The sequence below is a fragment of the Pogoniulus pusillus genome, chromosome 28 (assembly GCF_015220805.1).
Source record: "Pogoniulus pusillus isolate bPogPus1 chromosome 28, bPogPus1.pri, whole genome shotgun sequence".
NCBI classification, from domain to species: Eukaryota; Metazoa; Chordata; class Aves; order Piciformes; family Lybiidae; genus Pogoniulus; species Pogoniulus pusillus.
In genome coordinates this window covers 5905569-5923146 of record NC_087291.1, presented here as the reverse complement: position 1 = coordinate 5923146, position 17578 = coordinate 5905569, and the positions used below count along the sequence as shown (strand labels likewise).

The 17578-nt window shown below is 42.3% G+C and overlaps 1 protein-coding gene across 4 annotated transcripts in view; it reads right to left on the bottom strand.

Annotated features, from left to right (window-relative positions):
• Window positions 1-17578, bottom strand: part of ANKRD28 (ankyrin repeat domain 28) — a 150370-nt gene that overhangs the window by 84881 nt on the left and 47911 nt on the right. Inside the window, exons 1-2 of one of the 4 annotated variants that reach the window (XR_010307548.1) lie at window positions 12514-14036; window positions 9867-9950 (exon numbers count right to left, since the gene is read on the bottom strand). Coding sequence is in view for 3 of the 4 variants with exons in the window: in XM_064167241.1 (XP_064023311.1) it covers window positions 9867-9950; window positions 12514-12630 (201 nt within the window). In the remaining variant the exon portion in view is untranslated. Of the gene's footprint in view, window positions 1-9866; window positions 9951-12513; window positions 14056-17578 lie in introns of those variants that run through there. The other 3 variants (XM_064167241.1, XM_064167239.1, XM_064167240.1) reach the window with 3 other exon arrangements.

Sequence of the window (17578 nt, the reverse complement as noted above, 5' to 3'; positions counted from 1 at the left end):
GAACAAAACCCATCTGTCAAATCCCCAACTACTGTAAAATAAATTTAGTGTACAGCCAATACAGTAAAAACCACTGCTATGCAGACAACCAAGCTTGTCTGCTCAGTTCTGCAAACAGTGTAACTATATCACCACAGTAATACAGAAACACAACTCCTGTGTTGAGCTGGAAATTAAGAATGAAGCTTTATATTCACAGCTAAGCACAATATACAAGCAGGAGTTCACAATATACACAGCTGTATACAGTTAAAGGTAAATACAAGTTAAACTTGTATTAGCTCAATACAGTAAGCTTCATACAGTATAAAGGTATATACAAGTTAAAGGTAATACAGAAACACAATTCCCAGGAGGGGCTCCCAACCACCCTTCCACCTTGCTCCCACTCCTCTACATTGCCCCAGATCTTGCCTCATGCCCAAGGAAGATTGGAGGGTCGGCCAGGTGGGTTAGGAAGCAGATGGATTTAGTCACACAGATGGCAGGTTAGGTTAGAGAGAGAGAAGTTCAGTCCAAAGCCCAAACAGCAAAAGTGTTATCTATGTTTATGTTCTTGTTCTTACACATCTCAGCAAGCCTATGAGTGCAGTAGACATCGCCACTGTTTCCTTTTCACAGCCTGTAATCTAATTCTTCTCACCAAAACGTTCTAGGTAGGCTCAAACTAGCACATAAGTCTCCACAGAGTATTTCTCATTCACCTGTACAAGACAGCACCATGCCAGCTAAGCACTTTCTTTTCATCGAGTCCTGCCCTTTGCAGTGGGAAATTTTTGAGAGCTACTGTCCACAGAATCCACTGGACTAAGAAGCAATTTGCTCATGTTAATCACATTACTCTGTAACTGTCAAAGGCTTGTTTGTATCACTCTCATTAGAGTGATAACTTGATGCACAAGAAAATCTCATTTGCAGAGGCTAAATACAGTATTACCAAGATGAAGCAAGGAATTGCTAATCTCTGGACTGACAACGCTCTCCCCACCAGGAGTTTTGATTCTGAAGAAAAAGGTCTGATTACACAGATCTGTATTTAAAACATTCTGAATCTGTCTCTACACCAAAAGAACACAACACCATTTGGACACGTGTTCTATTAAGGCTGAAAATGATGATTCCCTCTAGAGGTCTGAAAATGAAATAAGATACCTGTTATCTATTACACATGATTACTGTCTACAACTTATTACTGTCTACAACTGTCTTATTACTGTCTACAACTACCTGAAAGGGCATTGTAGCCAGGTGGGGGGTGGCCTCTTCCCCCAGGTAACCAGCAATAGAACAAGGGGACACAGTCTCAAGTTGTGCCACAGTAGGTATAGGCTGGATATTAGGAAGAAGTTCTTCACAGAGAGAGTGATTGGCATTGGAATGGGCTGCCCAGGGAGGTGGTGGAGGCACCATCCCTGGGGGTCTTCAAGAAAAGACTGGCTGAGGCACTTAGTGCCATGGTCTGGTTGATTGGATAGGGCTGGGTGATAGGTTGGACTGGATGATCTTGGAGGTCTCTTCCAACCTGGTTGATTTTATGATTCTAATTCTTTACCAAAATAACCCTTGGACATTCCCATATAATAGTGCTGAATTTGACTTGCCTAGAAACACTTCATTAAAACTTCAGGATGTTTAGTGGCAAGATGTTTTATAAGCCAGCTCTGTATCTTGTTAATAACACACCACACACACATTTGCCCGTGCTATTCACATAATGCCCTCCCTAAAACCAACTCCTTCACCTTTTTCTTGCAAGGTACACTTCAGCATTATATTAAAACTGATGGGTGGAACTGAGTTGTGAGCAGGCAGACCTTAAAACACTCACAAAAAATAGTATTACTCTCAGAATTCTCCTGCTTTTCTTTATATGTAATTTCAATGAAGTGAATACTTGTATAAAGCAAGAGGGTCTCATGACTCATTTTTTCAGGCTAGTCACAAAGGAAATGAGGGTTCCTGTTTCTGGTGGAAACAGGAGAGGCTGAGGGAGCTGGGGGTGTGCAGCCTGCAGAAGAGGAGGCTCAGGGGTGACTTCATTGCTGTCTACAACTACCTGAAGGGAGGCTGTAGCCAGGTGGAGTTGGTCTCTTCTGCCAGGCAACCAGCAACAGAACAGGGGGACACAGTCAGAAGTTGTGGCAGGGGAGGTCTAGGCTGGATGTTAGGAGGAAGTTGTTGGCAGAGAGAGTGATTGGCATTGGAATGGGCTGCCCAGGGAGGTGGTGGAGTTGCTGTCCCTGAAGGTGTTGAAGCAAAGCCTGGATGAGGCACTTAGTGCCATGGTCTGGTTGACTGGCTAGGGCTGGGTGCTAGGTTGGCCTGGATGATCTTGGAGGTTTCTTCCAACCTCATTGATTCTATGATTATTACACTTAGTTGAGAGACTGCCTAGAAGCAGAAAGCAATAGAGTACATCAACATGAACAGCGGACAGAAGCTCATGCCAAAGTTTAAAGGGAAAGATGCACATACAGCTGTACTTTATCTGTATCCTCTTTGCCCACTAACTGCTAAGAAGTGCTACTATTAGTCTCTGAAATGCTACACTATTTTAAAACTATATACTACCTTCTTTTCTCCCATTTGTACCAAAAATATTTACCTATACCTCGCGCAAAACCAAAGCACACCAAATTCAAGCCATTAACAATATAAAATGTCTCTAATTGTCACTGTATGTAGTGTGGGACAAAATAACAGTGGCGCAGAACAGCCAAAGCTGAAAGCCAAGGGCAAAAAGCCCAAAACCCATTTATTGCTATAATCACAGTCTTTTATATCCCATTCTACAAGTCACAGAATACAGTGATTGGGTAAAATATTGCTCCTGACATTCTTACTGGAGAACAGTGAGGTAATAGTGAGGTTTTAGCTGTTATAACACAGACTTCTTTCAGTTCTTTGTTCTAAGTTATGTCACTTCCATGCAAATGTTACACAGGGTGAGAACACCAATTTACTATGTTCCTATCCTCAGTCTTCCTGCGTGTGAAGGATACACAGGGATGCACTCCTAAGATACATCATTCATCACATATAGCTGACTTCCTTCTTTTGGTTCCCACATCTAATTACAAAACCTCTTTCAATTCTTAGTAGAGATCCAAGTAAAGAGATAGGCATAGTTATTACTGAGACAATAAAAATTCTTCAGTGGACAATTTGCAGCAGCATGTGAAGGCACACTCAGCTCGTTTTGTGCTTTAAGCCCATCCAGGCATCTGCTCTCTGAGGCCCTGCTTGCCCAGTATGGATTTCTCTGTCTCTCTGCTCTAGCAACTGAAGCTCAGGTCCAGGCAGATGCTGCCAGACAGAAGCTGCAGTCATAAGTGTCATGGCCTACATTCCTCAGTAGTGCTTTTTTACAGGAGAGATTCTCATTATTAGCATGTGTTTATACAGGATTGTTCCCACTGTCAGTTCATTATATAGTTACTGTCATTAGCATTAGATAAGCTACCCTTTTTAAAAAGCAAACAAACAAAACCCCACAAAAACACCCCAAGAAAACACACACACATGTAACTTATGTGTGTATGTGTACAGATAGGCACAGACATACATGTATGTGTCTTTTCAATACACAATTCTCAGTGAATCACTGTGTTTAACAGTTCAAAGGATGCAACTGAATTAAAACAACTAACACAAAAATGGAAGCTTTAACTCATCCTATGTTCCCAGCATCCCATTCTTTCAAACTCACAGCTGTAATTTAATCTTCCAGATCCACTACACTTACAACTGGAAATAAAAACACATTATAACTGTTTAATCATAGAATCAACCAGGTTGGAAGAGATATCCAAGATCATCCAGGCCAACCTAGCACCCAGCTCTAGCCAATCAACCAGACCATGGCACTAAGTGCCTCAGCCAGGCTTTGCTTCAACACTTCCAGGGACGGTGACTCCACCACCTCCCTGAGCAGCCCATTCCAATGCCAATCACTCTCTCTGTGAAGAACTTCCTCCTAACATCCAGCCTAGACCTCCCCTGCCACAACTTGAGACTGTGTCCCCTTGTTCTGTTGCTGCTTGCCTGGCAGAAGAGACCAACCCCACCTGGCTACAGCCTCTCTTTAGGTACTTGTACACAGCAATGAGGTCTGCCCTGAGCCTCCTCTTCTGCAGGCTGCACACCCCCAGCTCCCTCAGCCTCTCCTCACAGGGCTGTGCTCCAGGCCCCTCACCAGCTTTGTTGCCCTTCTCTGGACACCTTCCAGCACCTCAACATCTCTCTTGAATTGAGGAGCCCAGACCTGGACACAGCACTCAAGGTGTGGCCTGAGCAGTGCTGAGTACAGGGGCAGAATAACCTCCCTTGTCCTACTGGCCACACTGTTCCTGATTTCATCTACAAAGGAGTTTCTGCATGGATTACAACACCAGAACTGCACAAAAGGCCTTATGATTCCACAAACCTTGAATCTGGAAGAAAAAGAGGGATAGCAGAGCTGTGAACTTGTGTTTCGTGACTCTTCCTAACCTAGAAACACTAATGCCACGTTCAGTCTATTTTGAAGCAAAGCCTGGATGAGGCACTTAGTGCCATGGTCTGGTTGACTGGATAGGGCTGGGTGTTAGGTTGGCCTGGATGATCTTGGAGGTCTCTTCCAACCTGGTTGATTCTATGATTCTACGACTGCAGCTCTTCAGCAGTGATCAGGAAAAGTTCATACCCTGACCTCTTCAGACAGAAACAAAAAATATTCATTGTGCTGTTCAGAATATTATATAATTTTCTGGATGCCTTCTTAATTCCTCCTGCATATTCAAATCAGTAAACCAGAAGTCGAGAGCACTTGCCTGTACAGCCTGTCCTGCCAAGGAATACCACAAGATGCTGCTCCACAGTACTAAATATATTAGTATTAGTTTTTGTTGCCAAGCCCAGTTGTCAACAATAGAAATCCTTCCTGCCAGTAGTCTAAGTTCCCTGGGAGAATCTGACAAAACCTTAACAGTGCTGGGTCCAATGCATGCCTGGGACACACAGACTAGTCAGTAAACCCATTATCTCACAACTCACTCCAGAATCACACCTTGAAGAGTTAAAAAGCGTACCTAATTCCTGCTCAGCCTTTGTTGCATTATGCTAGCTTTTAGCTACTACTTGTTCTCATCAGTTTATACACAAAAGCCACGCAGCAGCTTTGCTCCCATTGCCAGAAGCTGAAAGTAGCAACAAGAGATGTTATGCATGGATTGGCCTGGAAAATTAACTCCCAGCAAGCAGGCTCTGGGTGGACTGAGTCACAAAACCACAGCTTTTTTCATCAATGGCCACAGTATTCCTGAAGAGGAAAAAGTATGGTTTGAATACACCTGCATTCCCTCTGACTGCTTTTATCTGGACCATGCAAATATCCATGCAAAATGGTCAAACTCTTTCCTGCAGTTTCCAAAACCACCTCCACTCCCTATTAACAACAGCCTCCCCGAGTCATGGAATGGTTTAGGTTGGAAGGGGGCTCAAAGATCATCCAATCCCAGCCTCCTGCCATAGGCAAAGACACCACCCTCCAGAACAGGTCACCCAAGGCTTCATCCAACCTGGCCTTGAACACCGCCAGGGAGGGAGGAGCCACAACCTCCCTGGGCAACCTGTGCCAGTGTCTCACCACCCTCACTGCAAACAACCCTTTCCTAACATCTAGTCTGAATCTTCCCTCTGCCAGTTTCAACCAATTTCCCCCTTGTCCTGTCATTACAAGACCTTGTCAATAGCCCTCCCCAGCCTTCCTGTAGGTCCCTTCAGATACTGGAAGGCCACTGTAAGGTCTTCTTGAAACCTTTTCTTCTTCAGGCTGAAGAGTCCCCCTCAAAAACACCAAAACATGGCATTGCAGATGAATCACTACTTAAAAGCACCATGTATTAACCTGCTCTGAGTGACTTCATCAGTTGCCCCCACCAGCAATTTCTTACACTAACATGACTCCTAAGTCAGTATCACTATCTTACGGAGAAGTAGTGAGCACTTTAGAACACTGGGAGAGATCTGTAAGGTTTTAAGATGCCTCCAAAAAGAGCACTTATGCAAGGAGAGCAAGGGGCACTCCGACAGTAGCTGCCCAGACAATCAGGTGTCTATCCCCTCAAAGACCAAACGCAACTGGGTTATAGAAATTGAATACTGGGTTACCCAAAGTATCATTTTTCATGGCAAGAAACAGTATCCCAATAGGTCTGGAGCTAGGAAGAACAGCTCTCATTTTGAACAATCATTTCAATAGTCAGATCTGCAACCTGTAAGTAATTTTTTAAGGTGACTTAGTATTCAGAGAATCACAGGAACATCCAGGTTGGAAAAGCCTTTCAGGATCACCAAGTCCAACCTATAACCCTACTACATAAGACCATAGAATCAGCCAGGTTGGAAGAGACCTCCAAGATCATCCAGGCCAACCTAGCACCCAGCCCTAGCCAGTCAACCAGACCATGGCACTAAGTGCCTCAGCCAGGCTTTGCTTCAACACCTCCAGGGATGGCCACTCCACCACCTCCCTGGGCAGCCCATTCCAATGCCAATCACTCTCTCTGACAACAACTTCCTCCTAACATCCAGCCTAGACCTCCCCCAGCACAACTTGAGACTGTGTCCCCTTGTTCTGTTGCTGCTTGCCTGGCAGAAGAGACCAACCCCACCTGGCTACAACCTCCCTACAGGTAGTTGTAGACAGCAATGAGGTCACCTTTGAGATTGCTCTTCTCCAGGCTGCACACCCCCAGCTCCCTCAGCCTCTCCTCACAGGGCTCTGCTCCAGGCCCCTCACCACCTTCGTTGCCCTTCTCTGGACATGTTCCAATATCTCAACATCTCTCTAGAATTGAGGAGCCCAGAACTGGACACAGCACTCAAGGTGTGTCCTGAGCAGTGTTGAGTACAGGGGCAGAATAACCTCCCTTGTCCTACTGCCCATATCGCCCCCCCATTTCTTCCACTAATTGGAGCCTTAAGGGAGTTCAAATTCCAAGCAACACATTTGATCAAAGTTCCTACACACCAGTTTTCCCTAAAATAGATGGGCATTTCTAACTTGCAGAGAAGGCAAACCTTTTTCCAACCACGGTTTCAGCAGCTAAGGACACATCCAATTTGCTCTTTCCTCACCAAAGATGACGATTGTAGAATACAATACATACTTTCTAAACCTAGACTGAGCTTGTGACTCAAGAAGACTGGCACAGCAAGAACAAAGAACAATCTCCTTCCTGAAAATGCTCATTTGCTATCAGTAGATGATCTTGTGGTCGCTCACAGCGGTTCATGTGAGAACCCATCTCAGAATCTAGGGTGGTAGACACCATTTGTTTCAAGAATAATGCTCAATGTCAACAGCTCAGCCCAATCTGTGTGTGATAGCCACCATAAAACAGAAGCCACAGTCTAGCTTTGGGAATAAAGTGCTAAGGCAATTGAAATTACTCTTAAAGACAGCACACTGCAAAAGTGAAAAAGTAAAGGAAGCTGGATGCTACCAGAAGGGAAAACATCATCCACTTTTCAGCAAGACACTAGCAACCTTCCTAGATGAACGTCACTGTCACAACAACAGCCTGCAACAGCTCTATCTTCCATTTGCTTCTGGGCAAAATTAGTTTACAGAACCTTGCTAAGTCTCTAGTTGCAGAGTCCAACCTCTGCTCAGAGAAAGGCAGGAATGTCAGTTATCACAGCACAAACTGCTCTCGAGAGGGGGAAATGACTCTGCAGAGGAATTGGGGGCAGTAACTCTGGAATTCAAACAACCTTGCTGAAGTACTTGGATAGTGAAGTGGAAAAGAAACTCAACATATACAATTATCCAATACAATCCACAACAGTCAACAGTTTATCACAGGCTTTCTCTTCATAAGAAAATACACATAACCACTTCCTTTTCTTCACTTTTTTCCCCTCCTTCTGCCCACATATATTTAAAACATAACTAAGCAGACAACTTTGGACCTGAACTAAGGATCTATTATCTCCTGTCAAGTGCACACAGCAAACAAAAAACCCAAGGAAAAGAATGAAGCACACATACAGAGACACAAAGAAAAAATCCACTATGCAGTTTACTTAATATTTCTGCCCAAGAACAGGAGAATTCATTTCCTTCTTTAGTCCCAAACAGTGGTTCAAAGGATATATGTGAATGTAACATTAAATACTTCAGTAGGACCAGGAGTGCCATGGTAGGAAAGTGTGGTCACATGTGACAAACATCTGTCTGTGCTGAAGAAGGCAGGTGTGAATAAAATAGCAATTTGTCCTGCATGGATTCTAAAGACACCTTGGGTGTTACTATCCTGAGATGCAGACACATTATGTTAAAGGCAGATTTACCCACAGATAAGTCTCACAGATATCCAGAGATACTGAAAAAAGGTAACACAGCATGAATATTCTCCCTACAGTATTCTTCACTGGAACTACCTGTTAGTCTGAAGCAATCCTCTTCCAAGACAAACAATTACATACTTTTCTATCTAAGCACATCTGGTGACTTCCTATTTAAGGACAACTGTTTGACAAAACTCAAGATAAAACAAAAATCCCAAATCAGACCACTGCCACAGATGTACTGAAACCCAGCAGAGGCTTTTGTTACAGATAATGAACAAAAAGCTGAGAGATACCAACCTAGTTTTGTTTACAGGCACTATAGCTACAAAGGCTAAACCTGAGTTACACATGAAGGAATATAAATGAAAGAATACAGACTAATCAGCTCTAAAAATAAAAGCAGCAATGTGACCAGAGCATACACATGAAGAGACTGTAAGGACACAAAGCTAATGCTCCTATAACGAAACACAAGGTTAAGTCTTCTCATACTAAATAATCCCTCATGCCATGCAGTCTTGCATGGAACATGCCAAATCACTGAAAAAGGAGAGAAGTTCAACTTTATCAAGTAAAACTTTAGATTTGATTTGACAGCTTTACTTATATAGAGCCCTACTTGAGCTCTTAAGTCAATAGGAAGGGGGGGCTCCCATGGATTCAATTAGTGCCAGAAGTATAAACTCTGCAGAATGTTTTTAAGTGTCAAAATACACATACCAAACTAAATATTTGCTTTTGGTTCATGTCTCTCAAGAATAAAATCTAAATAATTATGATGGTCTTACATAGAATCTACATGTTAGCTTTTGCTTTTTAGCATTCTGGTGCATTTGGAGGAAAAATAGCTACATACATTTCAGTAATGTTAAGCCCTAATGATTTACATCAGTCTACTATAAAAGAAATTTCTAACCAAGATAAAGAGATTGTGTTATATTATCCTGTATAGTGTCAAACATCCATACTAGAACTTTAACAGAAATTAAGTACAGTAACTGCATGCTGTTCAAATCTGGAATTTCACCCAGTGGAACTCAATTTCATTTCAGTATAGTTTTTAAGTCTGCAGTATCTGGGGTTGCAGCACTACAAACACAATACATAAACACAATTCATATTTATTACTTAATAATTAGGCTTCTCCTTTTAAAATCCACTATTAAATGTATCTACTGCATCCAGGACTATGCTCTTTCAATTTTCTACTGTATATGCTGTATTCAATTTAAAAGGAATCAGAAAAAACCTACACAATATGACACTTAACCTGTTTAACTTCCTAAAAATTTGATGTAAATTCCTTAGTTAACCAAGCACTGCAGAACTAACACTTGGAAGGAATATAACAAACCCACACTCCTCCTTCCCAGTATTAAGTGTATGTTTAGGCTTTACTTTGCCTATTACATAAAAGCAATACAATTCACAGCTCATAAATTAGCAACGTCTCACAGTGATTAGTGCAGCAGAAAGTTCTATCAAACCATAATTAACATGTACCCAAAGCTAATGATACTTGCTTTTACCTGAAAATTAACATCTTCTTTCTTAAATATCAGTGCTCGAACTTCATCAGGATCTCCGTTAAATATAGCTTGAACCAACGGTGGCTGAAACGAAAAGAAAACAAACCACATCTTAGAATATAATCCCATTTTAATTTGTAGTGATGCATGGGGGGTTGTCACGTAACACAAGCACATCATGATGACAAAATAAATCCCAGCAAGTGCAATAATGAAACCCTCACCAGCACTGAGACGTGAAGAAACTCCAAGTTTTAAACCCCTTAAAGATACGAACATATTCTACACCAATGAAATAGGAAAAAAGGGCCCACAAGACTAGCTTGTAACAGCTGAGAAATAAACTCCTCATCATAAAGGTGGGAATGTTGCTTTATGCTGAAAATCCTATACAATATAAGCAAAGAAATCCCTTTTACATTAGCAAGTGACTAATATTACAAGAAATGTTTCACCTATTTAGGCAGAGTAGGAAAGCAAAGTCCATCAGTATGGTACCATCAAGTATGGTAACAAATTCACGCTCACACACATCTATTACTAAATATAGCAGGATTTCTTAGTAAGAAAAGCTCCTGAGGTATACCAGCAAGATTTAAAGTGAGTCACTTGACAAAGTAATAAAAACACAGTTCCCACTGTCGATCACTTCCAGAAAGTGGTAAAGTGTGTCTAACAGTTACATCAAAATTATAACTTCTGCTGTTGTTCATTTTAGTTCAGAATTGCTCTGATGTGTACATCAATTCCCAAAATGAACACAGTATATTACTGCAACACTATCATTGCAATATTTTAGTTCAGAATTGCTCTGATGTATACATCAGTTCCCAAAATGAACAGAGTATATTATTGCAATACTATCATTGCAATATTTTAGTTCAGAATTGCTCTGATGTATACATCAGTTCCCAAAATGAACACAGTATATTATCTCAGTATCACAGTATTATCAGGGTTGGAAGAGACCTCACAGATCATCAAGTCCAACCAATATTATTGCAATACTATCATTGCAATATTTTAGTTCATAATTGCTCTGATGTATACATTGATTCCCAAAATGAACACAGTATATCATTGCAATATTTTAGTTCAGAATTGTTCTGATATGTATACATCAGTTCTCAAAATGAACACAGCATATATACTGCAACACTATCATTGCAATATTTTAGTTCAGAATTGCTCTGATATGTATACATTAATTCCCAAAATGAACACAGTATATCACTGCAATATTTTAGTTCAGAATTGCTCTGATATGTATGCATCAGTTCTCAACATGAACACAGTATATCACTGCAATATTTTAGTTCAGAATTGCTCTGATGTATACATTAATTCCCAAAATGAACACAGTATATTATTGCAATACTATCATTGCAATATTTTAGTTCAGAATTGCTCTGATATGTATACATCAGTTCTCAACATGAACACAGTATATCACTGCAATATTTTAGTTCAGAATTGCTCTGATGTATACATTAATTCCCAAAATGAACACAGTATATTATTGCAATACTATCATTGCAATATTTTAGTTCAGAATTGCTCTGATGCATACATTAATTCCCAAAATGAACACAGCATATTACTGCAATACTATCATTGCAATATTTTAGTTCAGAATTGCTCTGATATGTATACATCAGTTCTCAAAATGAACACAGTATATCATTGCAATATTTTAGTTCAGAATTGCTCTGATATGTATACATCAGTTCTCAAAATGAACACAGTATATCACTGCAATATTTTAGTTCAGAATTGTTCTGATGTGTACATCAATTCCCAAAATGCACACAGTATATTATTGCAATACTATCATTGCAATATTTTAGTTCAGAATTGCTCTGATATGTATACATCAGTTCTCAAAATGAACACAGTATATCACTGCAATATTTTAGTTCAGAATTGTTCTGATGTATACATCAGTTCCCAAAATGAACACAGTATATTATTGCAATACTATCATTGCAATATTTTAGTTCAGAATTGCTCTGATGTATACATTAATTCCCAAAATGAACACAGCATATTACTGCAATACTATCATTGCAATATTTTAGTTCAGCATTGTTCTGATGTATACATCAGTTCCCAAAATGAACACAGTATATTATTGCAATACTATCATTGCAATATTTTAGTTCAGAATTGCTCTGATGCATACATTAATTCCCAAAATGAACACAGCATATTACTGCAATACTATCATTGCAATATTTTAGTTCAGCATTGCTCTGATGTATACATCAACTCTCAAGATGAACACAGTATATTATTGCAATACAATGATTACATCAGTTCCTGAAGTGGTATTGCCTAAATGCACCATTCAGGAACAAGGAGTGGGGCAGAGTAAAAACCCATTTACTTCAAACATAGCTTACCAAGCCTTCTAAAAATCCTTCTAGAAATCTGCTATTGATGCACTTTAACTAAACATACATGAAAAAGAATGAGCCCTTGCAAATATTAACTCTACAACTAAGTTTCAGCTTTTACTCCCTTGTTTTTACCACTTTGTCCTGTTTCAGCATCAAGTATATTTATGTTAACCCTAGGAAAATTACTGTTGGTATTTGCAACAGTATTATGCAAGCTGGAAATATGCCAATGAACAAATATGCCTTACCAGCACATTTCCAGCGGGTGATGGATGCAAGGATACATTTTCCTGAGGCAATTTGGAAACAAACGTGGGAGAATCATCTTCCTCCTCCTCCAAAACAACAATACAAACTCGACTCATTCGATCCGTTTGAGGAAGCAAAAGCAGGAAAAAAAATACCAGCGAGAGTATTTTTGGAACCAGACTGCAGGTATTGTAATGGGGACCATAGAGGAAATACTTTCACCTGTTCCACACACCCTCACCAACTCGGGAGCGCTTCTGCTGGTGTGTTAGGATTTAAAAAGAGAAAATCCTTTCCCCTCTTGCACTTCATATTTCAACATTTAAGCACCCTGAGATGTTCAAAGCGAGGCTGGGGAAAAAAAAAGTTTCTTTATCTTTTTTTTTTTTCCTAAATAAGATTCCTCTAAGCATCAAAACCTCAATAATGAAACCGTGGAACGGCTGACGGAAATATCCCACGATCCAATCGCACTTGAACGGCGCTGACTGTCACACACAGCTGTCCTTGCACAAGCAAATCTGTTTTTCTTACTGTCACGATTTCCACAAAGTCCTCCTACCGCCACAGAGAAATCATTGCTAGAGGAGACACGCCACCGCCAAGGACGGGAGGAGGAACAACTGCCCCAAGAGAGGCGGCTGCAGCTATACCCACTCCTGCAAGGTCAGTTTTCAACCAGCCGCCGCAGGCTTTCTGGGGACCGAAAATAAACGTGCCTTCCAATCACCCTGTCATTCTACAGCTTCCATTCTCCATGTCAAAACAGTCCAGCCAGGAAAATGCATCTCATTTCAAGCAGCGTTTCAGGACCTGCTTAGAGGGAGAAAAAAAGAACCCCTTGCGAGAAGAACATCCGCAACATAGAGCGCGGCTGCAGCGCATTTACATGCGATGAGTCAGACCACAGGGACAATGAACTCCCTGAATAACGCTGCTGGCTGGATCCAGCCTCCCCAAACGCCAGCGAGGCAGGCAGCGCTGCTCCGTCAGGGGCGCAGGCAATGTGGAGCGTTCGTTTCTCCTTCACCAGGCAGTAGCTGTGGCTTCTCCATCTGGGAAGGCGTCAGGCAAAAATACTGTGAAGAAAGAAGGCTTCAGAAAAAAATAAGCCAGCTACCACACACAAAAGGTCAAATTACTGCCCGAGAGTTCTTCTGCAAAAGCCGTTCATCACTCGAGCGCTTCTTTTGATCACCGTGTGAATGCAGCTCCCATGATAGTCTTCATTCAGACGGAGGGGGTGAGGGGAAAAAATAAATCAGACTCTGTACATCTTCTCCGAGCCAACTTCTTTAGCCGAACATCTGTCACTGTGCCAACCTGATTCTCCTCTTCAGTTCGCGCTTCTGTTTACCAGTTGTTGTTGGGTTGTTGTTTTTTCTCCCGTGACAAATTCAATTATACAATCAGCAGATAGACCTGCAAAGCTCAAAAAAAACCAACCCCGGCTGCCCAAGCTGGTCATTAGGAGCCCATAGGAGCGCAGCACGAAGCGGCACCGCTACAGCAGCACTCCCGCTGAGCAGCAGCCTGGCGAGCAGCGCCTGCAGCCTGGCAGGATGAAGCGCCCAGTAATGCTCACATGTCACACTCACCAGAGAACCCAGCCACTGCTCCCACTGCAACTTCCTCCGGCAACGAAAAAAAAGCGCCTTTTTCTCCCCCTTCCCTCCCCCCTCCCCTTTTTTGGAGCTGGAGGGGGGAGCCTCTGCAGTTACGTCTGTGCCAGTTGTGTGACTAACCCAGCTGAAACGTACCAAGGCTGTAACTGAAGAAAGAGCGACTGTTTAATACTTTCCACTAAAAGCCACAAAGAAATCTGCTGTGCCGCCTCTGCTGACTAACAATTTAGGCCATAAACAATCCCAGCACTTTAACTGCTTTCATATGCCCCTGGCCAGTCCTTGCTTAACTCACTGAAGACAAAAAACTCCCCACAAAAAATATTCTGAAAATTAAATGAAACTAAAATCTCTCCGAGTAATTGACTATTTGATAGCCAGATACTAATGGCAAATCTATGGGGTATTTTTGGAACTAGTATAAACAAACATAGAATCAACCAGGTTGGAAGAGACCTCCGAGATCATCCAGTCCAACCTAGCACCCAGCCCTATCCAATCAACTAGACCATAGAATCAACCAGGTTGGAAGAGACCTCCGAGATCATCCAGTCCAACCTAGCACCCAGCCCTATCCAATCAACTAGACCATAGAATCATAGAATCAACCAGGTTGGAAGAGACCTCCGAGATCATCCAGTCCAACCTAGCACCCAGCCCTATCCAATCAACTAGACCATAGAATCAACCAGGTTGGAAGAGACCTCCGAGATCATCCAGTCCAACCTAGCACCCAGCCCTATCCAATCAACTAGACCATAGAATCATAGAATCAACCAGGTTGGAAGAGACCACCGAGATCATCCAGTCCAACCTAGCACCCAGCCCTATCCAATCAACTAGACCATAGAATCAACCAGGTTGGAAGAGACCTCTGAGATCATCCAGTTCAACCTAATACCCATCCCTATCCAATCAACCAGACCCTGGCACTAAGTGCCTCACCCAGGCTTTTCTTCAACACCTTCAGGTGTGGTGACTCCACCACCTCCCTGGGCAGCCCAAAAAATCATAATTTAAACGTATTTCATATTGAAATAAAGCATAATTTAAATATAATATTACTAATAATATAATAATTCAAATGTAATGGAAAGCCTGATTAACTTGCCAAATAAATATTTCAGCTTGAATCTGCTTAAATGGTGCTGGTCTGTGGGTGTATTATATAAATGGCTTCTGTCAAAGTTGCTGGATAAGCTTAGGTTTTACAGGAACAGAGGGAGGGATTTTGTTCCTGCCGTGCAGCACAAAGGCACTTACTTCTAATGTCCTTCAGTGGCTGCTAAAGCCAGAGTTTGCCAAGGGTGAGCAAGTTTCTAGCTCTGCAATAAAGCATCTGCACTCTGGTTTCACACATGAATCCAGGGCAGAGAGAAAGACAGGTTTAAGTGGGATAGTAAAGGGTTTGGATATTAACAGATTAATTGAATTGCCACCTTTGGGGGCCACAGGCAGGAAAAGCTCACATCACCACTCCGACAAAATTGTGTCTACAACAGCTTGACTGCAACGTTAACAAATTGCTAACACACACACTTAATGCAGGGGAAGCTGCTTCTTCAAGTGTGAAAGAGTATCTCAGCCTAGAGCTCCCCAAGCTCAGGACTGCTGGCCTGGCAGAACACAGCACCATTTTCTGATTCACCACGTAATTTCAGCTTCAGATTTCCCAAGTGTCCTTATTTACAGCACGTCACTAACAAACGTCTCTATAAATGTATTCTGCTCATTATAGAGAGTCCAGTTGCTTTGGAATTTCATGTTTTTGGTGTTAATTATGTAAAAGTAGTGGTTTGTACGCTGTGTTGCTTTATTTTAGCATTACAAGCATTTATTAAGAGGAATCATAGAATCAACCAGGTTGGAAGAGACCTCAAAGATCATCCAGGCCAACCTAGCACCCAGCCCTAACCAATCAACCAGACCATGGCACTAAGTGCCTCATCCTGGCTTTGCTTGAAGACCTCCAGGGACAATGCCTCCACCACCTCCCTGGGCAGCCCATTCCAATGCCAATCACTCTCTCTGTGAAGAACTTCCTCCTAATATCCAGCCTAGACCTACCCTGGCACAACTTGAGACTGTGTCCCCTTGTTCTGTTGCTGGTTGCCTGGGAGAAGAAGCCACCTCCCACCTGGCTACAATGCCCCTTCAGGTAGTTGTAGACAGTAATAAGATCACCCCTGAGCCTCCTCTTCTCCAGGCTAAACAGGCCCAGCTCCCTCAGCCTCTCCTCATAGGGTTTGTGTTCCAGGCCCCTCACCAGCTTTGTTGCCCTTCTCTGGACATGTTCCAGCACCTCAACATCTTTCTTGAATTGAGGGGCCCAGAACTGGACACAGCACTCAAGGTGTGGTCTGAGCAGTGCTGAGTAGAGGGGCAGAATAACCTCCCTTGTCCTACTGGCCACACTGTTCCTGATGCAGGCCAGGATGCCATTGGCTCTCTTGGCCACCTGGGCACAGATTCACATGAACAACACACAACGAACCATGCTGCTCTTGGCTGTGGCAAAAGCAGTTCAAATAAAACCAGGGACCATCCACAAGGCTAATCTACTGCCTGCTGAGGAACACAGCAGCCACAACCTAGACATTTTTGGTTGCTGTTTGTGAAAAACGCCCTGAGGAGTAGACACTGTAACTTATTTGCATAACTAAACAGTCATTAAAAAAAGTAATTAAAAATCAGATTAAGTCCACAAGCAAAGTATGCCAACAAAACATATACTTGAGCATCCTACTATACACACACACATCTATTTGAGAAGGTTTTCTCCCTAAACCCATGTTTACTGTAAATGAAGATTTTTGAAGAGTCAGCACATACATACAGTAAGCAGATGCCATATGCTTTCTTTGCAGTTACCAATTGGACATGTCAGAGACGTGTCCCAAATTGGACTGTTACTTGTAAAGGTCAAAAGTACACACTTAAAGTCTGCTAGAAATTCAGTAGTTGCCTTAAAAAAATATATAAGATTTCACAGTTAATTGTGAATATTCAGAAGAACACAAACCCTGAGGAGAGGCTGAGGGAGCTGGGGGTGTGCAGCCTGCAGAGGAGGAGGCTCAGGGCAGAGCTCATTGCTGTCTACAACTACCTGAAGGGAGGCTGTAGCCAGGTGGGGGGTGGTCTTTTTTGTCAGGCAAGCAGCACCAGAACAAGGGGACACAGTCTCAAGTTGTGCTGGGGGAGGTCTAGGCTGGATGTTAGGAGGGAGTTCCTGCCAGAGAGAGTGATTGGCATTGGAATGGGCTGCCCAGGGAGGTGGTGGAGTCATCATCCCTGGAGTTGTTCAAGAGAAGACTGGATGAGGCACTTGGTGACATGTTCTAGTTGACTGGCTAGGGCTAGGTTGGCCTGGATGATCTTGGAGGTCTCTTCCAACCTGGTTGATCCTATGATTCAATAAGAATTACAGATATTTGAAACT